This window comes from Hippocampus guttulatus, chromosome 21 (assembly GCF_054856545.1).
Source record: "Hippocampus guttulatus isolate MCC_2025c chromosome 21, RoL_Hgut_1.0, whole genome shotgun sequence".
NCBI lineage: Eukaryota > Metazoa > Chordata > Actinopteri > Syngnathiformes > Syngnathidae > Hippocampus > Hippocampus guttulatus.
The window spans coordinates 4,556,207-4,582,305 of NC_141281.1; the positions used below are offsets into that span (position 1 = coordinate 4,556,207).

At 42.4% G+C, this 26,099-nt stretch overlaps 1 protein-coding gene across 3 annotated transcripts in view; it reads left to right on the top strand.

The window, feature by feature from the left end:
- The window catches only part of LOC147186814 (guanine nucleotide exchange factor VAV3-like), a 46,399-nt gene that overhangs the window by 5,161 nt on the left and 15,139 nt on the right, over positions 1-26,099 (top strand). For all 3 annotated transcript variants that reach the window (XR_015098974.1, XM_086101703.1, XM_086101704.1), the window contains exons 2-17: positions 3,842-3,958; positions 15,692-15,750; positions 15,870-15,935; positions 17,283-17,391; positions 17,886-17,987; positions 18,838-18,906; positions 19,137-19,240; positions 19,342-19,441; positions 19,676-19,771; positions 21,176-21,244; positions 21,349-21,435; positions 21,524-21,609; positions 21,948-22,080; positions 23,238-23,347; positions 24,239-24,340; positions 24,555-24,646. Coding sequence is in view for 2 of the 3 variants with exons in the window: in XM_086101703.1 (XP_085957829.1) it covers positions 3,842-3,958; positions 15,692-15,750; positions 15,870-15,935; positions 17,283-17,391; positions 17,886-17,987; positions 18,838-18,906; positions 19,137-19,240; positions 19,342-19,441; positions 19,676-19,771; positions 21,176-21,244; positions 21,349-21,435; positions 21,524-21,609; positions 21,948-22,080; positions 23,238-23,347; positions 24,239-24,340; positions 24,555-24,646 (1,501 nt within the window). In the remaining variant the exon portion in view is untranslated. The remainder of the gene's footprint in view (positions 1-3,841; positions 3,959-15,691; positions 15,751-15,869; positions 15,936-17,282; positions 17,392-17,885; positions 17,988-18,837; positions 18,907-19,136; positions 19,241-19,341; positions 19,442-19,675; positions 19,772-21,175; positions 21,245-21,348; positions 21,436-21,523; positions 21,610-21,947; positions 22,081-23,237; positions 23,348-24,238; positions 24,341-24,554; positions 24,647-26,099) is intronic.

Below are 26,099 nucleotides of genomic sequence, written 5' to 3' on the forward strand. Positions count from 1 at the left end.
CTTTACATTTAGAAAACTGGAAAGCATGAAGAATTGTACATTCGATATATTACCTGGTGAAACTGCAGCTGGTGCTCCTGACATACTGGATATGTTGAACGGCTTCATGATGATGCTTCCTGATGCAAGTGGGTAAAAAAAAAAAAAGAAAAAAGAGAAGGGACGCTTTTCGATATCAATGTTTTATGGGAGTGCTATGACAAGTAGAAAATGAATGAGAGCTGAAACAGGCTTTCAGATCGTACTATCGATTTAATAAATGGATGGCTTCCATTTTGGAGGCGGCAATGTCCCTCTGCTGTTACAAAAAAAAAAAACACTGTTCAAGTGCCTGATTGATTCTCAGTTTGGCGGGCTCTAAAACTGCATTAAAACTGTAATGGACCACAGTTAGAGCGCAGTCTTCAGCTTCTTGTAACGCTAAGAGATCCCTATTTTGGATCACAGAGAATTGCGTTATTTAGTGACACGTGTTCTGCAATCGACTGATGATCAGTGCAGGGTATGCCTTGCCTCTCATCCAAAAGTCAGCTCGAATAGGCTCCTGCTCACCTTCACCAAGATGAGCAGGACAAAATGGATGGATGGACGGATGGAAAAAGCATGCGGCTGAGTAACGGCATGCACACCAAGCAGGGCTGCTTCCTCCTACCTAAAGAGGACAAACGTGCCAGTGGAAGTGGAAAAAACTGTGGAGTCAATCAAAGGAAACGTGATAAGATGTGATATGGAGGCGGACCCCAAATGGACTCGGTGTCATGAAATCTGCTGGAAAATGGACTGGAAAGACTTTAGTCAGTCGACAAAGTTTCAATGCTTTGATCTGGACAGCACACCAACCCCATCCAATGTTGCTGGAATGAAAAGTGACGGGAGACACACAGATTCGAATGTAATGTCAGGTCATGGCGCGGCTGTCTCTTTGGGTCCCTGCAGTGAACCCAACGGCACAGACTGTAAGATGAAAAAGCCGTTTAATCGGTACCTTCATTTGTGCGGCATCTCTCATTTCCTGGTTAGATAGCAGACAGGCTTGATGTCAAAGCGGCGATCAGATGTGACTTGGCACCTTCAAAATAAAATGCTTGACAGAAGATCATGGGATGTAAGATGCTCAAGCCTAATTTCTTGATTTCCTTTGACAAAAAGAAGAAATAGAATAGATTGCCGCATTGAAATGAGCTTCTGAGATGTCATTGTCAACCCACCCGCCGAGACAAAAAATAACCTACCGGTACATCTTTTCGTCACATACTCACGTATCTTGCTTAATGAATAAGTCAAGAGCCACTCAATGCCCGTAACTGTGACTGTTATAGTCATAGATAGCTGTTTTTTTTTTTTTTTAGAACTATTTGCTGACAACCGAGAGATGTTTCCAATATTTGGGGTAAACCCCATTTGTATGAGCGGATAATATATGCTGTCTCAGTATGACACAGTGAATCTGGAATGTATCAAATGAAGTGTCTACTGAGTGTAGCTTCAGGAAGTATTCCACTGGACTAAATTACAACCTTACCTCTGCAATCTGCATGCTGCCCATTTATCGGCCTTCGTCAAGGCTCATAACAACGAGAGACAAGCCTTCAGCCGTGCAGCGAGCGGCGGGCGTACACAAACTGGATGTCATTACGCTCTACAATTTGCACAGGGGCCATAACAAGGCTTCAGCTTGTTGCTATGGAGCTTGGACGACGGAATACATCAGCAGGAACGGGATACGTATTGAGGACACCAAGCACGGCCTGACGCATATCAAAAAGAGCAGCAGTAAGATGACTTGACTCTCAGGGCTCATATTTGTTTGACATTCCAGATGCTCGGAGTATCATTAAATGGAGTGGTGGGATTTAAATCTCTTTACATACTATTCTTGAAAAACTTTATATGTACTGTATAACTGTGTGTGTGTGTGTGTGTGCGTACAACCATTCATACTTCCTTTCACACCTTCGGACAATTCAGAGCTGTTTTCGTGGTGGGCCGCATCATTACAAGAGCAATAAATGATAAACGCCATAGACGGGACAAAGAGAATTTCTCTCTTTTCCAATATGGCTGACACAGGATAACGGTCCATAGACAACATTTTAATTGCATTCCTTCTAGATTTCAATGTGCACACAATTTTCCAGCTTCTTAGTTGATCAGAAATAGCTTGCGGAGTCGCTGTCGATTCGTTTTTCAAGGCTTGGTCTGGACTCTTGCCGTTTTACATTTGGCTTGTTAGCGCTGCCTGTGGAAAAGTTCCTTCTGAGCTTCCCCGCAACTGTCCTCAACTCGTAGCCAGCCCGACACACTCTGCTACGTTTGTGCTGTGTGAAGCTGCTTCCTTGAGATAATGTACAGAATCCCCAGGAAATTCTCCGGAGACTGTAGGCGGACAAGATGTGCTTTTCTGATAAAATAGACCGATGTGTACAAATGTAAACATTCAATAATACAGTTACAGCTGCTTGTACTCGGCATCTTATCGGGAGCTCATTGGCTTGGGGTCTGTTTTCTTTTTCGCGCATGTGCCTTGTCTTCAAGATGTAATTCAAATTGGAGTAGAGGACTATTTCATATTTTTCTCCACTGAGACAAATCTCATTATGAGTGAAGGAATAAGCCATCCTGCAGCTTTTCTCCTTCGATGGAGCATATCGTTTTCTGACATGTCAATGGGTACATTGTTTTCTCACAGTTATATTTTTGCTATCCGCTAGTTCCTTGAGGACAAATTCTACAGATTAAGAAAGATGTAACATTTTAAAGGTAAAGGCAATGGCAGGGATAGGTGAGCTAAGAAATGGAATAACACCACAGTTCAAAGCGTTCTCAATAATAATGGCTGGCTAGCAATAAAAAAAATTACTGACTTCATTAAATGGAGAAATTAAATGTTCTGAAATTCTTTCGTCCCGTTTACAGCAACAACACACATGCATTTTAGACATCATATTCAATGCAGCAGCAACAATAGCCATTATAAAGTCGCATATAAAGACATCATACCAAATGGTGACCGATTACATTTGCAACGGCGGTGTCAAGACTTCACAGAGCTGTTTAGCGAACAGCACATTTGGATTCATTTGATGTCGATTTGCTGCGCTAATGCGCAATTCAGTTCACATCGAGGTTATATTCGTTGTGGAATGCACATTTCCACATGAGGTCATCTGGTTAACCTCGTCCCATGAGTGTGGGTGGATAGTGATGTGGCAAAAAACATCACTTTCTGAAAAAAAAAAAAGTTGTTTCATCAGCATGCTCCTCAGTTCCATCCTGTATCAATTACAGGAAGGATAGCGGCCACAAGCCAGAGAATACCGCTTGTTGGCTAACATCACTCTGATGACACCTTCCCCTACCCTCCCCCCCAGTCTGCATCATTGCTTTCCTTATAAAGACGTCGTATAGACGAAGTATAACGGTCTGAAAGAAGGTTTCGGTAAATCTTACTATACTTCAGCCTAAATTGACAGTTTTAACAATTTCATTCCAGCATTTGGCTGTGAGCATTTCAATAGAAACTCACTGAATTGATTAGCCGTATTATACACCTCCAACCTAAGTAAATATTTTTTTGTGGGGGGGGGGGGGCGGGGAGAGAACAAATATGCATTTATACTGATCATCCATTCCAACCAATTCTAGACATCCTTTTCAAGAATGGGAACTTAAAACACAAAGTTACTTGGTCTGTGTGCATTCGGCAACACACAGCGCACTGGCAAAATAAAACGTTAAGATATATGGGTACTCGGTCATTCTTCGGCGCAAATAACATGTACCTGTGCACGTACATGGACAGTTTCCTCATTCACCAACGATGTCTCTCTTCCCGATTCAGTTCCTCTGCCTGAAGAACATCAGGACTTTTCTGGCGGCCTGCAATGACTTATTTGGCATGAAGAAAAGTGAGCTGTTCGAGGCCTTTGACCTTTTCGACGTCAGGGATTTTGGAAAGGTGAGATACCGGTACCACAGAAGCGTACGGTAGCTTGTCCAAATACTTGGGAAAATCTCCAGGGATTCACAAGAATAAGGCCATTCTGCCTTTGCCTCCAAGTTATGAAATCTGTCAGTCGAAAAAAAGCTCTTGAACATTGCAATGAGTGCATCCTTCCTGACTATGCTTGTGCTTTGTACACTCTTCGAAGGGGCGAATAAATCAAACACAACAGCAAAGCAACACTTGGCGTTTAACACCCTGACCTCTACAGCCACACACACATTCTCAAAAGAAAAAAATCAAAAGGCTCCGGAACATGTGCTGGCATCCAGGCCAAAAGATTTCTAATGAATTCTCCCGGGGACATCCCGGGGTCAGCCGGAGACTTGTCAAAGAACTGCAGACGCACTTACAGCTTAGAGTCAGCAACCTTATCAAAAGTAATGAACACTTTCGCTCCCCTCAAGACAGCTCGCTGAGATGTTTTTTTTCCCCCCTAATGAGAGGAAGTGATTAAAATGCTGTGTCACGCTGCTGCTTATTTGCTTCAGAAAGTTGCAATCGGCCAATTTTGCAGGACAGGTTCTCAGTTAAAAGGCAAGACTGTGAAAAACACAAAGCACAGTTGAAGGGAAAGCTGCTGAAATTTCACAACAGTCGGATCTCATTGACCGCATCAAGACTGTAGAAATCAAAAGAAAAAGGTTTAAAATCTTCTCCCTGAACACGCTTGAGATCTTTTTACAACCGTCCTTGTGACGCACGTGATTCAAATGCAAATGCTTTTTGAAAGAGGTCTCATTTTAATTTGTCTCTCGTGATTCCAGTTGGCCCAGGCACAATTTTTTTGATGACTCTCTTGAGTGACTCCCACATTGCCCAGAGTACATTTTACATCTCTGAGATTAGACGGCAAGCCGGCAACTGTAATGCTCGCTTGGCTGGCTCCGCGGAAGCTAATGGAGCAAGGAGCAGCGGGAATGGGCTAAGCTGCCACTCACCTGCGGGTTTTTTTTTTTTGGTTTTGTTTTTTTTTTGTTTTAAGAATAGTCTCCTTATGAATTAAATATCAAGTATCTGTTTGTTGTCGTGCTCCTAGAGTGGTGCAATCACATGAGAAATTCACTTTGGTAAAGTTCAGATCCTTCCTGACCTTCTGTGCCTTTAAAATCAGGGCGAGAACCCATTAGCAGAGAAAACATGACAAGAATGGAACTAAAAGCCGCTGGATGCCGGCGACACTCATTCAAAGCTGCAGAGCACTGCTGTGCCGGCAAAGCACGCTTCATGTGCATCAAATCTATCTGTGGTTGTTTGTCCTCGGTGCAAGAACATCTGCTTTACAGATCGGTCCTGAAAACACATGAAGGGTTTCGGACTTCGGGGTTCTTCAGGGAGAGAAGATTCTTAGCCAACATGAACTCTGACTTTGGCACCTTGTTATTTCGGACCGGTCGCCCTTTGCATTCATTTATGTCCAGTCACTATCCGGTCCCAAAAAAACGGTACGGTCTTGTCATCTCGCAGCGTCGCATGCGAACGTGGGGTTGGGGAAATGGAGACAAATGCCTTTTGTTAGGTTTGTTCGGTTGAGCCTCGGTCTGCGCTCCACTGAGTACTACTCCCATGTTGATGTGATGGACGTACTTGAGCGGTGTATAATTTTTTTATTTCGGGTTCTGTATTTGCAGAGAGCTCGGCCAGAGGCGTAACACTCACGTCTTTAAAGAGGTTAGCATTTACACAAAGCGTAATGACACTTTTATGTCAGCCGGAGAGGAATCTTCTCTCCTCTATCATTGTCGCGAGCATTTTGAAGAGAGTGAACATGCTGAGGTTGAGTGTACTTTTGGGTGGGGCGGGGGGTGATGGAAACGGACATGCGAGTGCAAGGCAAAAAATGAAAGGGGAGCAGGAGACGGAGGTTTATTGATTAGTTATTTTCCCCTCAGGTATCAGTGATACGTTTAACAGTGGAAATCCAGTAAACACCCCCCCCCCCCCCCCGACTAGCTCGCCCTTCCTCTCTCCTTCCTCCCCCCTCCGTTGCCCTTCAGCTGTTCTCTAACCAGACAAATTGAGTGGCCAGATATCACATGTCTTCCATGGTAATGGACACCTTGGCGGGATGTTTGCAGCATTTGCCCGAGCTACTGTGCGGTCTACATTTACATTGACACATTTTCCTCCACGGTTTACGTCGGCCGTGGAGGACTTAGCAAATCACCTACTTGTCTTGCTCACAACGGGGGAACATTCCCGTGATGACATTTTTAAGTCGGCCGAGAGATTTATTGTCGCTGTAACTCTGGGTTGTTCCTCCGATGCATTCCTAGGACAGTAACAGTATTCGTACCGGGAAGTATTTTCTTGTTGCCAATTTTCATGCTGCTTTCCTCGTTTCAGATATGGATCTTGGCACTTGAGAGTAGACCGATCAATAGTCATGTAGAACAAAAACCCAAAAGGGCTAAACTCAACGGCTGCAGTGGAAAGGATCCCACTACGATGTTGAACCTCCCCCCGACCACTAAACCATGCTTTGATTTAAATACGCCCACTCAAGGGTGATACACTTTGCATTGAAATTTGAACAATTTGACGGGAGCTTTAAAGTGGCTGTGCTCAAAGGTCTGTGGATAATTCACGGGCTCCTGGTTACTGAATTGCTTGGCGCTCGCATCTACTTGAGTCACACTTCTGTTGGCCTTCTTCAAGCGTGAATGCACGCACAAAACGCGCACGGCACACTCCACACATACACGCACGCGCGTAGGCAAAACCGAGGGCCGGTGACGTCTGTGCGTCTTCGCCCAGCAGCTGCAGCTCCGAATCCTCTGTGATTGTTTTCAGGATGTAAGAGGGAAACGTCTTTGATGATGGCAGACGTGTGTTTGATCCCCGTGCGAGCACATTGAAGGTCTTAGCCGCGACAACTACCACCTGATGGCATGTAGGAGGGTCCCGTGGGGGTGGTTGACAAGACATTTTTTCTTTTCGTCACTGAAAATACAATACGAGCCAAAACATTATTTCACCCCGATGGTTGTAGTGTGCTCATTAAAATGTCAGCCGAATATATTTATCCCAGAGGGTGATCCAAGCTGTATACTTATCCTCAAGTCACATACAGTGGAATTGCTGATGTTGAACACCAACAGTTCTGAGACGATGCCTGATTTGTGGAATGTTAGAAACAAAAAAATCCCATCAAGAATAATGGCAACAGAGAAAAAAAAAATCAGTGTCTGGTTCAAATGATTACATCGCCATCATGAACCATGTGGCACATGTTAAAATTGGGTTTCGGTTCATACATTTCAACACTTCGAACTTTGACAGTGCATGTTTTTGTCATCCAGCCATCATTCCATCTTGTTCTGAATGGGAGTGTGTGTTTGGCTGTGCATACAATATGAGTTGAAAGGAAGTTCATAACATTGAAGCGGCAGGGAAGCGAGAACATCCAATTTCAATTTTAGTATTGAGTACATATTTTGAGCTTTTCTCTGTGAAAATAATATCCGGAGTCCTTAAGAATATGAAAATGTTCTTTTGGTAGATGTGCCTAACGCAGCATTTCCCCACTTTTTTTTTTTTTGCATCAATTAGACACACTTTCAAGTCGATTTGAAGTGTCGGAATGCAGTTTGAAAGTACAGTGCGCAAGGTCGAATTTGTTTTCTGGCACCTTGGTGAGAAGGCAGCATTTTTCACTCTCACCGGTTGCCGGAGAAGATACTCGGCAGATATTTTTAGACCACCGCTGAGTCTGGGCCAGCCGGTGCGCATGTGAGGCTGAGCCACCGTGGACAGGATCAAAGACCGCAAAGGACGAACCGCAAGTCTATAAACTAGTCCCCCTCACCTCACTGTCCTACTTTCTGACAGCTTTTTTTTTATCCATCTTCACAAGTCAGCGCTCGGCTCGCTGGAACTACGGGGATTGGCGACGATGTACTCGGTGCGATGCAGAATAGAGTTTAAAGATTGGACTCATCATTTACATTGCTGACTTAACTGTATCTGATTGTGGCAAATCTGGTTTCGCAATGACTAAAATACAGGTTGAGGTGAAATTATTGGTGGGATTATGATATATCTGGTATTGTGTGTGACAGCTGGGCAGATACAATAATCATCTCGTCATTCCATACCTTAGTTTACGATGTTCCTTTTGGGCCATTCTTTTCGACCTCAGATCGGTTGGAATTCAGACTTCGGTCCTGTTGATGACTGTCAGAGGTGCCCTGCGTGTTCCCTCTTTAAATTTGGAAGATGAAAGCGGGCCCATGGAAGAAGGCGCTTTTCCCAGAGCACTTTCTGACTCAATGTAAAGCATGAAAGGATGACGGGTTCTATCTTCAACTGAAGTGGAATCTCTGTTCTTTCAGCATTTTGCAGACATTCCTTTGAATCCTCGATGAAGTGCTGGAGGCGGCATCTGCCATCACTCCACTCACAATGAAGAGGGTTTCACAGGGGTGGTTATGATATTTCAAGCTATGTCAGAAATGTTTTTCTGGAACATAAAGATTTCAGGAGCTGTGCATTGTATTCCATTTATTCATTTTCCAGATGCTCAACACTTACCATGAAGCTTGTTTTTTTCTTCTTCTCCTCCCTCTGTCTTGCTTCCCAGATGTGGAGGTGGAGTAGGTGGATGCACTGTCAAAGTAAAAAGGAATCACATCAACCTTCTCCACTATGATGTGAAGAAAATATACCACCTCGTTCCATACTGTGGCATCTAACAATATTTCAAAATATTTTACTCCTCAAATTTACATAATGAGCCATGCGCTATTTTTCATTTTTTTTAAACAGGCGTGCCTGCACATATTAATTTGTGTTGGAATCAATTCGAGCAGCATGCTTTTTAAAAATGTTATTATTTAGTACTTGTCACTGCTATAATGTCATCAAAGAATGATGTCATAATGCCAACAAGTTTGTGGTGTGTATATTCATTGTTTTTGGTTTCTTGGCATATTGTCTTGCAATTTTCCAAGTCGTACCAATGTACAGAGGAAGAGAAAGGTGTTGCGCACTTGTCTTTCACTTGTAAGATTATTGTGAGAATTTTTTTTTTTAATTTGTTCATATTGTCAGTAATGCGTGATTCTTAATACCGCATCGTAATTTCTGACTTCCGGGTTGAGTGAACGCTGGCGCGTTTTGGCTGCCGCTGCTCAACCCGTATTGTTTTGTGTTTTTTGTTATTGTAAAGTGTCCTTGGGTGTCTTGAAAGGCGCTTATAAATAAAATGTATTATTATTATTATTATTATAATATAGCTTTGATGTCGTTGGGTTAAAATCTTCCCAAGTCACAGCATTTCTGTCTCTGTAAAAGCTCCAAATGTACCATTTGGTGCATTTGTAATGGATGCATGGTTTCATTTTACTCGGACTCAAATTATTCTAGTCATTTACAATTGTGCACAGCTGCATGACTAAAAGTGGGGAATTTGCGTCGTGAGCTCTCGTGCATATTCCCCGCTTATTTATAATTCTTCATGATTGTAATGCAGGGCCATCCTGAGGGTGTTCTTACTGATGCAAACGCAATTATCCCTTATAGATATGACAAGATGGCTATTTGCGGCCGCCTTGAAATCGCCAACCGTTTGTTGCATAACAGGGTCACGAAACTGGGGTTTTCTTGTGTGATACAAAACTATGCTATTCTATACTATGTGCTGTTTTGTCAGACAATCTTTTTTTTTGGTCATTTTATGCACTTTGTCCATCCACGTGCATCTGTGAGATTAAACCGTTTTTTCCCCCCTTTCTTTTCAGCAATGTTACATTATCACCTACTGGCTTGGTATGCGTGCTACAGTATTTTCTGTAGCTTTTGCGCATCAGTTCAAACAGATCAAGCTGCCTCTACATGAAACTACGTTCTGGTCCTGCAAATTCATCAACACATTTTTTTTTTTTTGGTAGCGGAATCAACATTCCTCTACGAGTTTTATTTGTTCCAACATTTGGAAAGGCACAGCTAGTTAAGATTAAAAAAAAAATCAAAAGAAAACTTCAGCGGTTTTCTCCACATGTTATTCTTGTGAAAAGCGCAAAGCCTTGTTTTAAAATATATCTGGTCGACAGCCCATGTGAAGGGAGGTTTGAGTCAGCGACCGAAGGGGAGTCAGGGGAGAGGTCTGCAATGTTACGAAACAATCAAGGCCTGCTGACTTTGTAGATTTTGTTCACATTGTGACTTTAAGTGCAAATTGGTTCCCGATTAGATGACAGTAGTACTGAAAAGAAAGAACAGTTCAATTGTTGTACTTTGTCGAAACCTGCCTTGTTCGAGAAAACTAACACAGCTTCTACCCCATTTGTCCAAATGTGGCACTCATTTTTCTTTTTGGATGATATGTCTTTATTGCCAGACTCGTGGCCTTACTGACAAAACAAAAGAAACACACTTAAACTTGCAGTGATTCAATTTGTTCCAAACGAGACTGCAACGAGTGCCACCGTAGTAGCTGTCGAAAACTTTGAAAACGCTTTGGATTGAACAATGCCTTGGGCAGATGTCTTTTAGCTTTCTACTATTTCATGATCAGCCACATTTCAAGATAAAGAAAGTGTCACTTCGTGTGAAGAAGAAAAAAAAAAGACGACTGTGTACCACAGACCCATTTGGAAACTGCTGGTATGATAATATCTTTAGCATGGCTGCCATATTACGTTTTATTTTCAGAATATAAATTAATTTTAATCACATACACTTTGGAAAACATGCCTAGCCAAAGAAAACATATCTCGATTACCATCAAGGAATTTAATTTAAAGCAGAACTTGTGCGATATAAGCTCCACGCTTTCATGCTAATGACATTATGAGAAAAGAAGAGTTTCTCGTACAAATCCAGCCCATTAACCGCCTTCATGGCGTCCTCGCCTCTATCGTCACATGGCGCAATCGTGGTGTGCGCGGTGAGTTTCCTGAACGTTGCGTTTGGCATAAATAATGAAAAGCACAAAATACAATCGTTGCGTGCTCTCTAATTAACCCTTTGGAGACTTGAGAGTAGGCCCATCCCATGCGTTTATTTGTGCAACGTGTGAGCAAGGACTGCTTGTTTATGTCGACGGTTGTGCCTTCCCTCCCTCCAGCTGTCAGCAAGGTGAAAATTTGTCAGATCAGACGAGTTCGTGCATCACGGCCTCAAGCTGTGTAAAAATAACAGCATATCCCACTCAGTGTGGGTGTGTTCCGCGAATGCGATATGTTTGTTTTTTTATGAGCGCATGAACGTTGTGGCAAAGCAAGAACAATTTTCCAGATCTGATTGCCGGAGACTTGTTGAATAAACTGCCGTCGTGTGCGACGTTTGAAAACATGCACCACCGCATGCGTACACGAATCGTAAGGGGGCTTGAGTCCATCAGCATCGATGCCATTCGCCCCGGTAGAAATTGTCAAATTTGATCTCCCTCTGCTGAGACGAAGCTAGCGGGCGGCAGAGCAAGTCATGGTCTCATATTCGGCCTTAATGCTGCGGTTGTTTATTGGACTTGCAGGAGATCACATGACTGAGCTGTGAAAGTGTGCGACTGAAGTTAGACGAGGACTTGGAGTGTCTTCAACTTCCACTGGGATGGACCGGTTCCAGTGTTCTCATCTGGAAAATTCATTTCTGAGCATGAGACTTGTTTGCAGCTGGGCCAGTTGTTGAGTCATTAACATAGAGTGACAAAACGAGATCGACTTACCGCGACGGACGCATCGAGTCATTTTGTGGAACATCATCATGCGCTATTATCCGGCGAGTGTGTGTTTTGTCCTATGGATCAAGACGAATCTTTGCCGTGATTCATTTTTGTGGCTACGCTGTCATAATGGCCCACCGAAGTGGGCCGCGACAAAAAGGAGTTTGACATCCCCGTAAACGTTTAGTGTGGACAAGCTGTGAGGTATCTTTGTCAAGGAAAGTCCAGGGGCAACAAGGACCGAGGAGAGACGCGTGCCGCATCGCAACCAGCTCTACATCTTTATAGCTTGCTAATTATGTATTACGGGTGTTCATGAGCCGCGGCTTTGATTGCCAAACATGAGCTCGCCTCCATCTCTGAGCTTATCCGATTTTTATTGGCCACTCACTGCGTGGACCGCATCTTGAACACCGCTGCATCTGTCAGACTGACGAGCGGCGAACGAACAAACAAAACCGGATGCATTTTTTTTTCCCTGCGTGAACAGCTTCAGTATACTGACAGGTCACTTAATTAGGCGCACTGGTGACCCTGCAGGCACCGTGTTGTCGTTGCCATTGTGCAACGTTGCACTTCATCACATTGACAAGCGATTCCACTGTAATCTTCAAGTTAACTTACTGAGCTACACGAGGAGGTCAAAATAACAGAAACACTTCTCAATGCACACAAAATAATTAGAATTAGAATTGTTGAGGTCTACGCCAAATGAATCAACCTAAGCCAAATTTTACATGATAATGCTTGTATTAAAAGGTTTAAATTTTGGACACATAATCAGTGTTCAATATTTCATTGGCTGTCTCAACATCCAGATTTTCTTATGTTGTTATGTTATATTGCACTTAATTGGACGGTGTTTGTTTGTTTTTTCTTCTTCTTTCTGCCTACATTCTTGCTGCTGGAGGCTGTAAATTTCCCCAGTGTGGGACTAATAAAGGATATCTTATCTTATCTTATCTTATGTTTCCATTTTCTAAATTGAAATGGAATTGTTGTGACTTTTTGCCGCCTTGCACTTGACTTTGGTCAGACACAGCCCTCAAATTCAACACAGAGAGGGTTTTTCTGGGCAAGGAAACACGCAACATGTTTCAATTTATGTCAGTCATTACGGCGTCAGTGAAACCGCAGTGGGTTTCAAAAGCCCAGTCCCAGTGTTTTGTTTTTTTTCACATGCAGATTACAGAAATTTAATGCCGTCTTAATGACGCATCTTCCAAAATATATATATATATTTTTTTGTGGCTCAGTGCTAAAAACACAGTTCCAAATATAATCCGGTAAATTACATTGAAAGATCGACACCAGTGCGGTCTTTAGACATTAGAATGAGAACTGAAAGCTGCGGCGAAGTGCACTCATGCTGACACTGTGTGACGGGGCTTTCACACCTTTTTGTTTTTTTTCCCCCAAATCATTATCCCAACAGACAGTGACGTTAAATCACAACGATGTCTTCATAGACACACAGTCACTTACGTTCCCACCTTTCTTTCATCACAGCAGATTTAATTACCCTGGTGTTGAATTATGAGATGATACAAGACAGCTTCTTTAGGAAACCAATGAGAGCCAGTCCGGCTGCTTTTGAATGCAAGATTTTTCACGACCCAAATTGAGGCAAATACTGTATAGTAGAGTACTGTGTGATCATGCACACGCGTATGTACGCACGAGTGCACAACATAATTACTTTATTTTAACAAAAGAAACTACTGACCTCTTTGAAAATCCTCTAAATCATTCAACAAATTGGCATTTGCAAAGAAGTCATTTGCAGCACTTTCTCTCCAAGCGACCGCAAACATTTTCTGTTACAGTGCTGCAAATTTTATACCCAGGACAACCCCAAAGAACGTGCTCACGTTTCCTAACGTGTACAAAATGGAGCCCAAAAGTGACTTTTTCCACATTCCCCACAGTTTTTGGTTAAAAACGGAATAGTAGTGTGCTGACACACCGACACCAATCTATAATAATAATAATTTAAAACAATGTTTGCAATGATTGACTATGACAGAGACACTGTTCCTGCTTTAGTGGCCAGTGAACTGATGGACCCCCACTTACTGTATCTCACAGCTCCTCATGATTTCTTTCGCAGCCATTAAGCACCCAATTAAGGTTCATGATTTGGGCTGATTGTGCTGATGATTTATATGTAGTTTGAAAGACTGCCCGTGACACTATATTGTTAAGTCTTAGGCATCCTCGTGCCATGCACAAAAAGCAGCAATTATATTTATTTTTGCTCCACTATTTGCACCCGCTATTTTTGCGCCTCAATTCAAATTCACTGCCAACTGGACGTGAAACCCTTAATTTGCCGTTGTGACTGTTCTGGTTGACATGTGTTTCATATCGGGAGCTGTCCAGCCTTATTCATGCGAGTCTTGAGAAAGTGTATTTGGCCAAGCGCAGATGGTCACTTGTGTGTTGCAAATATGTGTGACTAACGTAGTCAGAGAAGCTGAAGGGCACGGTGCTATGCGACTCATCCCACTGGAGCGCCTCCAGTGTTCTGTTCGGCACACATTGGATTTTCTTGCGCCAGCCAACTGGCCCGTGTTCGCTGTTGGATGCGATACAAAACTAAGCTAATTACCTGTGAGGGTGAATAACTGCAGTGAGGAAAATGATGCCCATATATCACATATATGGTATGCGTTTGTATTAGCTTTGTCTCCAAGATTGTTATTATTGAAACATTGTTTCACTGATCATCATTCAAGAATGAAAACAAATCTTACTGCTTGGATGATCTTGAAACACTTTATGTCATGTACGATTACTATAGGGGATTATTTTCATTCATCATCTGTAAAATAAATTGCACCAAACAGACCAATACAACCACATATTGACATTCTTGATGAGTTCTTTTTGTTAAATCAGTTTTGACTTGCCTCAAACATACTGTCAAATGAGGTCACCAAAATATTAGAATCACAATACAGTGCAGTTCAGTACTGATACTACAACTGCAATCATGGACAAAAGGCTCTATTGACATCCTCCCTGATTGTCTCCCAACTTATTCACTTTAGGTACCCGTTGTGCATCATTTGGTGGCTAATAATGATCAGTGAAACAACAGCCATGTGTCTGTCTTTCCTTTGTGTGCTATTGGTTGCTGGTCGGGAACTGGGGAAAGCCAGTTGTGTGATCAGTACTGATCTGTCAGAGCACCCGAGGGCAAATGTATCTACTCGCCACGTCTGTGTGTGTCGTGTCAGTAGATTAATGACCCATAAAAGACTGTTAGTGGCTCTTTTGATACATACACCATTGAAAACAACAACAACAACAAAAACACCAGAAGATATGGGTGATGATTCATAAAAATCATCTGTCCTCAATGACGTGTTCATTGAGTCATCTTCTCCTATTACATTGGCAATCTCCTATTGGTCCGCCTCCAATGATTTTTTTCAAAAATAGATAGAATGTATGATGCGCTGTTTGTTGAAGTCTTTTGGAAAGCACAGGATGTTATTCTATGGACACTCTTGTTTGGAAGAGTTTGAAAAGCCCCCCCTCTAGTGTCAAATGGGAAAATCGCTACCCACACATTCTTATAAAGCACAATATTGTACCTAATATTATTTGGATTGTCAACATATTTGTATTAATATTATTTTTAACCATTGTCCATTGTTTTTTTTTCTTGGAAAAATATTAGTCCACAGCTTGTTTTAGCACAATTGTTATTCCTGCACAGATTGTGATTATCATCAAAAGTCAAAATCAGTCCAACTGCTAATTAGTTTTTGTAACGTCAGAGTTGTTTCTGCACGGGTGATCGAAAACAGCAAAGCACTAGTGGCACAATCAAAGGACCGGTACAATGGAAAAAGACATGTGGTTTGACATGGCATTCGTATGCCACTCACAGCCTATAGGGGGCGTTGTTGCTTTGCATCTCGTGATTGACATGTTATGTTGATATGCATTAACCATGATTATTGTATTTTAATGCTCTAAAGATATCATATTATATCTTCATTTGCATGCAGGTTATGGACACACTTTCGAAGCTTTCTCACACAACGATTGCACAACAAACTGTAAGCAGGTATGTTTCAGTTTACAAGACATGACAATGTTTGTGACATGTTTTTAGAAATTATTTATAGATATTATAGAGTATTACAATAGTGACTGAGAAGTGGATACTTCTTCCCCCCCAAAAAGGTCTTTTCCAACCGAAGAAAGTCTTGAAGATGAGGATATCTATAACCACCTTGAGGACCTAATAGAGTATGTATCCTACACACACCTGTTAATAATCATGTTTTTTTTTTCTACTGATGATTTTTTTTGGATCGATTTTGATGAGGCGTTTGGGACCAAACAGTGCATTTTTATGAATTGCTTAGAACAGCATGGTGAAATGATCTAGGTTTTCACCTTGGGGGAATTTCGTCTCCCTCCTACGACACCATGCTGTTGTATGTTTGAGGAACATTTGTTGCCTGGGTGTTGACTGGAAGGCAGCCATCTCCTCCAAGGCTGTCAGTGCCACCTCACCCTGCTTTTTGCTTTTTTTCACAGCACAAGGCATGGAAAGCTTGTGGTCTGACCGTCTGCTCATTCAGTCTGTGTTCGACTCTAATATGCCCGCTCACTCTTGAATCCGTGCATTTTTTAGAACGGCAAGCGTTTGCATGTCAATTGAGTGCCTCAAGACCTGTTTGACCGTGGAAGGCTAATCGAGAAATAGGTTAGCAGAAATGTGAGGCTTGTGTGGTCCCCTCTCGTAAGGTTTTTGTAATTTTATCGAAAGAACACATACTGCTTTTCATTCATTTTGGAAAGTGAACAAAGACCAAAGTCGGTATTATCCAAAATCACCCACCTACATAGCAAACAAGGCTCCTGGCACAATTCCTTCCAAAGCCCTCTTTCTCAGTGCAATGCAGCAAAGAAAGCGATTTGGAGAGCGCTGACTAATATGCATTTTGAAGGTACTTAAGATTAACATTTTGGGGAACTGGAGCAGCTGCTTGCAATGCGTGTTTAGTTCTTTCCACATACATATATTTTATCAGTCAACACCATTTTCTCACCATTGTATTTACTCTGTATACATTTGTATACTTTTGTCAAAGAATCCCTTAAAAAAAAGATGTTAAACTCACGTGGGGTTGATATTGAAAACAAATTAAAGGGGTAATTTACAGTAACTGCTGTAACTTAAATCAGCGGCGGGAGACCACGTCGAAGAGTGCAAGCGCTTTTGGGAGGGCTCCCACCGCCACAAAGCTCTGGTCTATGTTACTGCTGACAGCCCCGGGCGCTAAAGGGAGCCCACGAATGAGTGTTGACAGTTGGGATGTAATAGGCATCTGACGAGGGCCAGCAGTGGACATGTGGGAGGTGGATGTGGCGGCCATCATTAAAGTGAGCACAGTTCTGCTCTTGCCTCTCTGCAAGTTTGGATTCAATGGTTGACTGATGATGCACATACACTAACAGGGGAGTTTTTTTTTTTTTTTTGTTCACCTAATTTTCATTCTCTTCAATTGTTTCTCCTTTCTGAGGTGTGCACACAAAACCACTCGGCCAAGTGATATAAGTACATGTGTTTTGTCATGTGCGCTGCAGTGAAAACCGGGTGGAAGATGAGGAGGATCTGTATGACTGCGTGTATGATGATGAAGAGGGCGGTGAAATCTATGAGGATCTGATGAAAACGGAAGCTCTCGCCCCCCCGGTCAGTCTTTTTTCTCTCCTCACTCGTGCGAGTCATGACTTCACATCACCTCATATCACATGATACTGAGTCATCAGCTACCGCATGTAGAAAGACTATCAATGTACTTGGAACACTCTGTCTTGACCACCCAATAAACCAGCAACAGTTGTCCTTAAACGAGTAGTTAGATGGCATAAAGCACGCGCATCAAATCCAAGAAAACACTAAATTACAATACCATACTTTAAAGTGATTGGAATTTATGCTGACATATTTTATATTTACGATTTTTGTAAGTTTTTATGTCTCGTACAGCACCCTATACTTTTCCTGGGTTGATTTTACTTGAGTTGGAAAGGTATCCATTTTTAAAAGCTTTTCATAATTATCTGATATGTGATATCCTTTGGTTGTAGCATTGCGCAATCCGGGTCCCGTTTATTTCGGAAGCTTCTCAGCTATGTTTACAATATGTCTGTGCTTTCGGTGTGTGGGGGTGTGTAATTATCTAGGTGTTCCAGAAACAGGCAGAGATTGACATCAGAAGTTGCTGTTTAACAGAAATCAAGCAGACAGAAGAGAAATTTTCTGACACCCTGGACTCAATAGAAAAGGTACATAAACTTTTCTGTGATTTTTTTTTCTTCAAAAAATGTACCCAAGTTAAAAGTGGTTTTAAAATATTTTCAATTTAACTTTCTATCTTTCATCAAATATCATCCTTGAGCATTTTTAACGAATAGTGTCCTGCTGTTTTCAATGTCATCTCATTGGGGTAGTGTGGAAAGAAAATAAAAAAGTAGGAGTCAAGGCTATGGAAAACTCCAATCGCAATCCTAATTATAATTGTTAAACCAACCAAACTAAATTGAGCATTGGCTATCTAATCTATGCAGGGATTTTTTTTGGGGGGGGGGCAAGCGGGGGGCATTAAATCTCTTTGCACTGTGTGTCTCGCCTAAAATCAGATGAGATGCTCACATCTTCTAAATCAATAGCAAGTAATGAGCCAAGGGGGTGCTTTTCCATGAGAAAAATGCTGAAGTGCTCCCCTGCAAGATGGTGGGAGGCCGCGCCTCTTCCTAGCCATTCAGCACTACTTGTCTTCTCGCTCCTGTTTACGTTCAAAGTGTGGAAAAGACCCTTCTTGATTTCCCAGTGGAGCGCGCTAGTAGATGACTTTCAATATGAAGTAGATGGTGTAATTTAGCACGCGCTTGCCCGCTGCTTTGAGGCGGAGAGGTGACGAGGAGGTGGAACCTTTTTCCGAGAGGAAATCATTAAATTGCAAACTCCGAAAATAAGATTATTGTCATGACCCAGACAGTGTTGCTTGTTTTCGCTGACAGCGGCGACTTTGCAAGTTGGCGGCGTATTATAATGACCTCTCGCAAAATGACTTGCCCGCTCTTATTCTCGAGGGAGCAGATTTATTTTCATGCTTTCCCCTTCTTTCTACCACAGAACTTTATGACACCTCTCACTGTGTTTTTATCCACGGCTGAGATGGAAAAAGTGTTTGTGAATATACCGGTAAGTCATCATTTTGAGTCCCCTTGCTTACTTCACAGAAGTTTTTTTTTTTCACCCGCTATACTTGACTTACTTAGTTCATGAAAAATCACACTCGGCTGTGCAAATGTACGATAGGAAATGACTGTATTAATAGTAGTATGTTATCATTATCTAATGAGAATAAATGTTTAAATGTACCTTATGCAGCCTGAATTTAAAAGAGTGGTTATTTTGTGTGTGTCTTTCAGGACCTGGTTAAAGTTCACAAAAGTTTACTGCAGGAAATTCAAGACTCAGTCCAACACAGAAGTGCCCAAAACCTACACCAGATATTTATTGCATTCAAAGAAAGGTACCATCCGCACTTTTCAAATCGCAATCCACTGAAAGTAGACTCATGTAATCATAGAGTGCCCGCTTTACATTTTGAGGCTCGTGTTTAATCTTTTTTAGATTGCTAATCTATGGGAAATACTGCAGCGATGTGGAGACAGCCATTGCCACGCTAGACAGTATATGTAAAGACAGAGAGGACGTCCGCATGAAGCTTGAGGTAAAACGATTTCTGCTTTTCAGTCACTTCATTCAGTGATCTATTCCAGCAAAACTGTCTGTCTCCCGGCCTCTCAAGTTAAACGGCTAAACAGTGCCGCCAAGTGTATGCCTAAAGACTTGCACGATTTAAAGATAAATAGCGTGTACAGGAGTACAGTACTCACTGAAAATATTCTGTCTTTTTTATTTATTTTTGAAAAATAAATTGTATTTTGTATTATCATTTTCACAGGAGTGTTCTAAAAGAGCAAACTATGGCAAATTCACTCTGAGGGATCTGCTGGTGGTTCCCATGCAGCGGGTCTTGAAGTACCACCTTCTTTTGCAGGTGCAGTGCTCTGACTTAACCTGAATTATCGTGGCTCCGAAAAGCAAAATCACACCGTGGGTGCTATGAATAGACAAACATCAGTGAGCTCAGACAAGTTAATTTGGTTTTGTTTGTTTCATTGCAAACATCATAACATATTTCCAAATTTGTTTAAATCCCTTTTTTTATGTTTCACAGAGCTCAGACACTTATCGGCTATGTCGATAAAGGTCAAACAATTGATTGATGAGTTATTTTTCTGATCAAACTAGAATACATGTTTTGACATGCTTCCATTGGAGAAATCACTCTGACTCATGTCCACTAGAGGCACTGTTGTCTACGTTTCATCATCTTTGTTGTTGGTTTTTTTTTTGCGCTTTGGAGAAAGGACAAGAGACAAAATGCACTCAATGGACAACAATTGTTGTGCATTCATCGCTTTTTAATGGGGTGAAGATCAGGGCACTGTGGTTCTACCACCCCAGTTCAACTGTGCCTTTCTGGGCCTTGATTTATCGATGAAGGACCAGCCTTCCAGGGGTTGAATGGGCACTAGGTTACAGAAGTATTTGGATTGTTATTTTACTGAGTATATTATTTATCAATCAGTACCAGTGGCATCACACATCGACACCAAACATAATATGCACCTTTTTTTTCTTACAGTGTGAGCCAGAGTCCGTTGTCTGAGTCTTTCTGTCTTTCATATTCTCTTCTCTGGCTTTTCCCTCCCTGACTGAGTCCAATCACGTCCGGCCTCGACTATCTGTTTGTCCACTCCGTGCCCTGTATCTCTGTAGAAGTGTGCAGGTGGAAGCAAGGCTTGATAAACACAAGTCTGCCATCTTGCCAGTGATAATAATGCCCTGGTTGAGCATGACTGACATTGAGGATTTGAGCAGTCCAGAGCAAACGTATATGTACACATATCTCCCTCTGGGATTCATTGTATGTCTGTGTGTGCGTGTGTATGTGTGTGTGCACGGAGGACGGTTTTTTTTATTGGCCTGGAAGAAGGATATGCATGGCATCCTTCCTTATCCTCCACTGCTGCGGTCTAGATGTCTTGTTTATGCTGCGGCAACCAATTTCAGATACACGGGCTCTCCGTCAGATACACGCACACACAATCAGATATGTTCCTTTTGCACTAACATTTTCCATTTCGGATCCGACGCTGTAACTTCTTGTATGCGATGTAGCTGTGCTGCACAATATGATTGCTCATAGATAGGGTAAAAGACGTATTTGGGATTTTCCACATTCACCTTTCCATACGCAGTATTGCGGAACATTATTGGGTTTGTTCATCCGGTGGATAATTAGGCAAATCGTTTTTCTGATACGAAAAGCAAGGAGTGTGTTCCCATTGGCCGCTTTGGAAATTTTGTTTCGTCTAACCTGTTTCCCCTCCAACAGGAGCTGGTGAAACACACTCACGATGCCACAGACAAGAGCAATTTGCGGAAAGCATTAGATGCCATGAAGGTATATCGATTATTTATTTTTTTTGTCCTCGAACAAATTTGCAGAGCCTGTCAAGCTATGAATTTCAAAAAACTGCATGTGTCTCCGGATTTTGTTGTGTGCAGGACTTGGCCCAGTATGTCAATGAGGTCAAGAGAGACAATGAGACACTGCGAGAAATAGATCAGTATCAGAAATCCATTGAAAATCTTGTAAGCAGGGCTACTTACTCCAAATTAGAAATATATATTTGTCTCCTTTTCGTTCAGTTCATCCTTATTGTGCTTTGTCCCTCTCAAGAATCAGCCTCTGAGTAACTACGGAAGACCCAAAGGTGACGGGGAAGTACGGGTGGCCTCAGTGGACAAACGAGCCAAACAGGACAGGTGAGATGTGTGCCTGTGGTAGCCGTGCACCGGGCGATTGATTGACAGGGGAAAGGACTGTACTTCTTCAAGTTCCTCCAAGTGTTGATACTCATTCACGTGTCTTGTAGTACTTTGCACACACAGCCATATTATGACCAAAACGATCATTACGATTCACAACGTTTCCACACCACTGCAAATACAACCGCAATAATAAACACATTGAATCATCTGTTCCAAAACTGAACGGCGTGACCTCAATGAAGTTTTTGAAACTTGTACATCTCGCACTATATTTCATGATGCCGCGAAAATCATTCTAAATTGTTTTTTTCCTTTCTTTTTTTAAACCTCAGGCATATTTTCTTGTTCGATGCTGCCGTCATCATTTGTAAGCGAAGGGGAGACAACTACGAAATGAAAGACGTGATAGACCTGCACCTCTTTAAGATCACAAACAACCCCACGTCAGACAAGGAAAACCGAAAGGTTGGTGCACGAAAATATACAGTAGACACATTTTACACTCTGGAAAAAAAAGAAACGCGTGCCGGTGGCGTTATTCTCCGCAAGCCTGCAAAGGGCCAACGACAGTTGACATTTTGATAAACAATAGGTGTGCCTGTGCTATTACAAGCGGTGTTGCTTGAACAAATTACTGTGTTGTTGACCTTTCAGAGTTGGATCGGTTTGCTTCTTGTTCATTTGTGATGTTGCAAAGTTGGCAGCTAAACAAAAGTTGGTTTATCAACTTAAATCAAATTGTCATCATGTTTACGAACGCGTCAGGTGCGGCTTTGGTAGACAACATTTCACCGTGGCTCTATTGACTGCGGTTTCGTGATTATTTGTGACTTTTCAAAAGTATTTATTACAGAAAAAAAGACAAACAAGACTAAAGTGGAAAAATCTGAATATTCTATGAACATAATCCCCAACACACACACAAAAAAAAAGTCAAGATTCAAAGTGGAATTCAAACAAGCACCAAATGACAAAACTGGGGAAACACGACGTGCGACAACAATAAATGGACACAGACTGAAAGAAGCGATAAGCGATAAGACAAAACAACTGAAAGAGCCCCAGCTGCTTATCCGGAACACCGCAGGCTTCAGTGTATCTTTCCTAAGCCTAAGCCTGTGTGTCCACCCAGAAGACTTTTGTAGCGCCTTACTTCTTTTACTCTCATTGGTAAAGATGAGATGCACGACGGTATGAAGAGTGCATCTCACAAGCATCCGATTAGTGCCAATCATGAGGAAAAAAGTGAAGGATAGGGTGACAACGGCTAGGAATCAATTTTAGTCTTGGAATTGTGCGACAGCAGCTGACAGTCAGTCGTCATACCCGTCTTGGGTCTGAGCTGATGTCCAGCAGTGATACGGCAAAGCTAACTCACACTTGGGTTCTCCTCTTCACGCTCTTAGTCTTTTTGTGCAACCCTCCAAACCTTGACCCTTTTTGTTCTCGCCCACCCCGAGGCGCAGTTTCCGTTCAAAGGCATCTCGCGTCTCTTTTCGTCCATCTGTCTCCCGTCTCCCTTTCCTTATTAGCACTTTGTCTTTCACCAACACTCGCGCGAGATGGAGTCGCCTTTGTTGTCCTCTTTGCTCTCACACGTTTGTTTCAATCGACCATTGCAGTGGTCCTACGGATTCTACCTCACTCATAATCAGGGCCAGAACGGCTTTGAGTTCTTCTTCAAGACCAAAGAGCTGAAGAAGAAGTGGCTGGAGCAGTTTGGCATGGCCATGTGAGTACTGTATATGGGTGTGTGTGTGTCATACAATCAAAAGTAAAGCTGCTTGTCCCGTTCTGCACGTACAGCCTCTCTTTGATGACAGACACGATATTGGGATACGAGTCCCAATAAGAAATAAAGGAAAGCGCACGCATGCATGCACACTCACAAACAATCAAAATCTGCATCCGTATCATCGAACGGATGAACACATAAATGGATGGGAGAAGAGTTGTCCGTTTCCATATGTGCCTTGTGCATACCTGTCAACTCATACGGTTTAGCCATAGTTCATACGGATTTTGTGGTGAATCTTACGTATATGGCCGTATCGCACAAATCATACGGATTCTGAAAATTTCCGTTTTTTTATTTTTTTTCCCCCTAACAGGTAGTTCCGTTTGCTTTTGCCCAGAATGGTGCTAGTCTACTCGAATGCTTTCATTTCCGGTAACTTAATGCCACTAAGTAGAATGATGATTAGACATTAAATTATGGAGATCTACAATAAATATCATTGAAAATTTCGTGGGTTTTTTTCTGCCGTTATTTTGACATATAAAATGCTTTGGTATGTTATAAGGATTTTTTGCTCTTTATAAGGATTTTTTTTGGTAGTTTATACAGGTTGACGCTCCGAAAGGTTGACAGGTATGCTTGTGATTGACTGGCGGCCAGCTTCGCGCTGTGTATCTGAGTTATACTTACTTTACTCAAGTAATACAGTGTGTACTGTCAAGTAGCTTATTCTGGTATAAACAGTGCAACGATTAATGACAAGCTGCGGACAATTAATTCTGGCGTTACTTGTATGCCAACACATCCTAGAATTTGTTCAAGGTGACCTCTAAACGCACAAAGCAAAAGTTTCATGAGTTTGAATATTTATCCTCTTTTATTTAGATCCAACATCCATCCAGAGAATGCAACCGACAATTTCCATGAGTTCCATATGCACACTTTTGAAAGAATCACCTCCTGCAATTCTTGCCACATGCTACTGAGGTAAGGGGCCACTAGTTACCCATGCACTCACTCTGAGAATGACGTCACACACACACAAAAAAAAAATCATCGGAAAATATCCACAGCGGTCAACCCTTTCTCCTTCAAACTACTTTTTCCAAGTTTTCTTGTAGAACATACATGACAATCTTTGCGTTTTTGTGCATGCACTAAAAAAATGTTCATAAAGTGACCTGTTGTCACCTGTCTGCAGGGGCATATTTAACCAGGGTTACCAATGTTCCAAGTGCGGTCTCGGCGCCCATAAAGAATGCCTGGGCCGGCTGGGCTGCTGCGGAAAAACAGGTGATCTACCTTTCCCCCACGTGCACGCACACACATACGCTACACTTTACTCGTCGGTTTTTCACACGTGATATCATTTGTGTAAACATCACAAATACAGACAAAGGCTGCATCAAAACAGATACGAGCGCCACATGTTGTGCGTTTGTTGTTGCAATGCCGTTGCTCGAAAAAGGTTATTTTGGGTGCAACTGGGGGAATTCGTGGGTTTGCAGCTTTAAACATGCCCTTAATTTCGACAGCCAAGGTCAGCCACACATTCAATAAGTGCTTCTAATACTCATTCAAATGCTCTTCTGCTTCCCTGGGAGGTTTTGACACAGAACACTAAAGACAATGTCACTGCGTGTGCACTTGTAAGGCTCCCCAAAGGTCAATCATACTTTTACAGAGGAGTCAAGGGAAAAAAAAAACTCCTTTTTATTTTTATTGTGTCTGCCACTCAGCTCCCTGTGCAGATGCCATGGCCATTCTTGAAAGAAATGGAGGGAAAACTTAAGCTGTACACCAAAAAAAAAACAAAAAACAAGGCCTTCAGAAACAAGCTAAGTCCTTTGTTTATGTACGTGTGTGAATGGGAGATAGCTAAACCTTAAGTCCAATCTTTGTGAAACTATTTAGGTCCTAGAAGGGCATGGCTGCATTCCACGCCAAAGCGATGCGTAAGGTTTATTATTTTTTTTTCTTTTCTTTTTCAAACACCGAAGCATTCGTGCACATTGCACTCTAACCACAAGCACATCGTGTTCAGCAAGTGTGTGTCGCAACGTTCCCCACGGCGAGCCGCCAGCTCGAGTCGGCCCGAGCATCTGTCGCGGTGCCATCAGGTCGCAGAGGCAATAACGCCACCTCCGGGCCCACCTCGGCGCGATGCGCACCTGAGTAGATTTGGGCAACACCCGCCATGGGAGAGCGCGGAACTGTGACGGCTGTGTTGTCGGTTTGAATTCCCTCACTCATTACTCCGCACGGTGCTGTGGCACCAAGAACTGATACCTATGTAAGAGGGAAAAGTCCCTGTCTCAAGTTCACTCAAGAAGTTTGGAAGTACATTCAATATGCATTTACAGGAATGGAAACGTGTTTCCTCGTTCTGTTTGTAAGATAAGTTCAAATTTCTTCCTGCCGAACACTCTGCACCGCACAAACAAAAGATTTCAACTTGGCTCTGTTTTGCTTATGAGCGCCCATGTGTGGCGCGGTTAATCTTTGTTTACCTGCGTTTGTCTCCGTTATCAGCGCCGTGTGTTTATACCGCAGGTCAACGTTCACTCGAGGCCTTCTGCAACTGGCCCGCCTGTGTTTTTGTGTTTAAGTGCAGCATTGTGCATTCGGGTGTGGATGTGTACTTCTTCTGTATTAGTACAGATAGGGGAGCGTTTACGTGTGTGTACATGGGCGTGTGTGTTTGTCTCAAAGAGGTGTAGCCGGTCCCTCAGGGAACCAATAACAG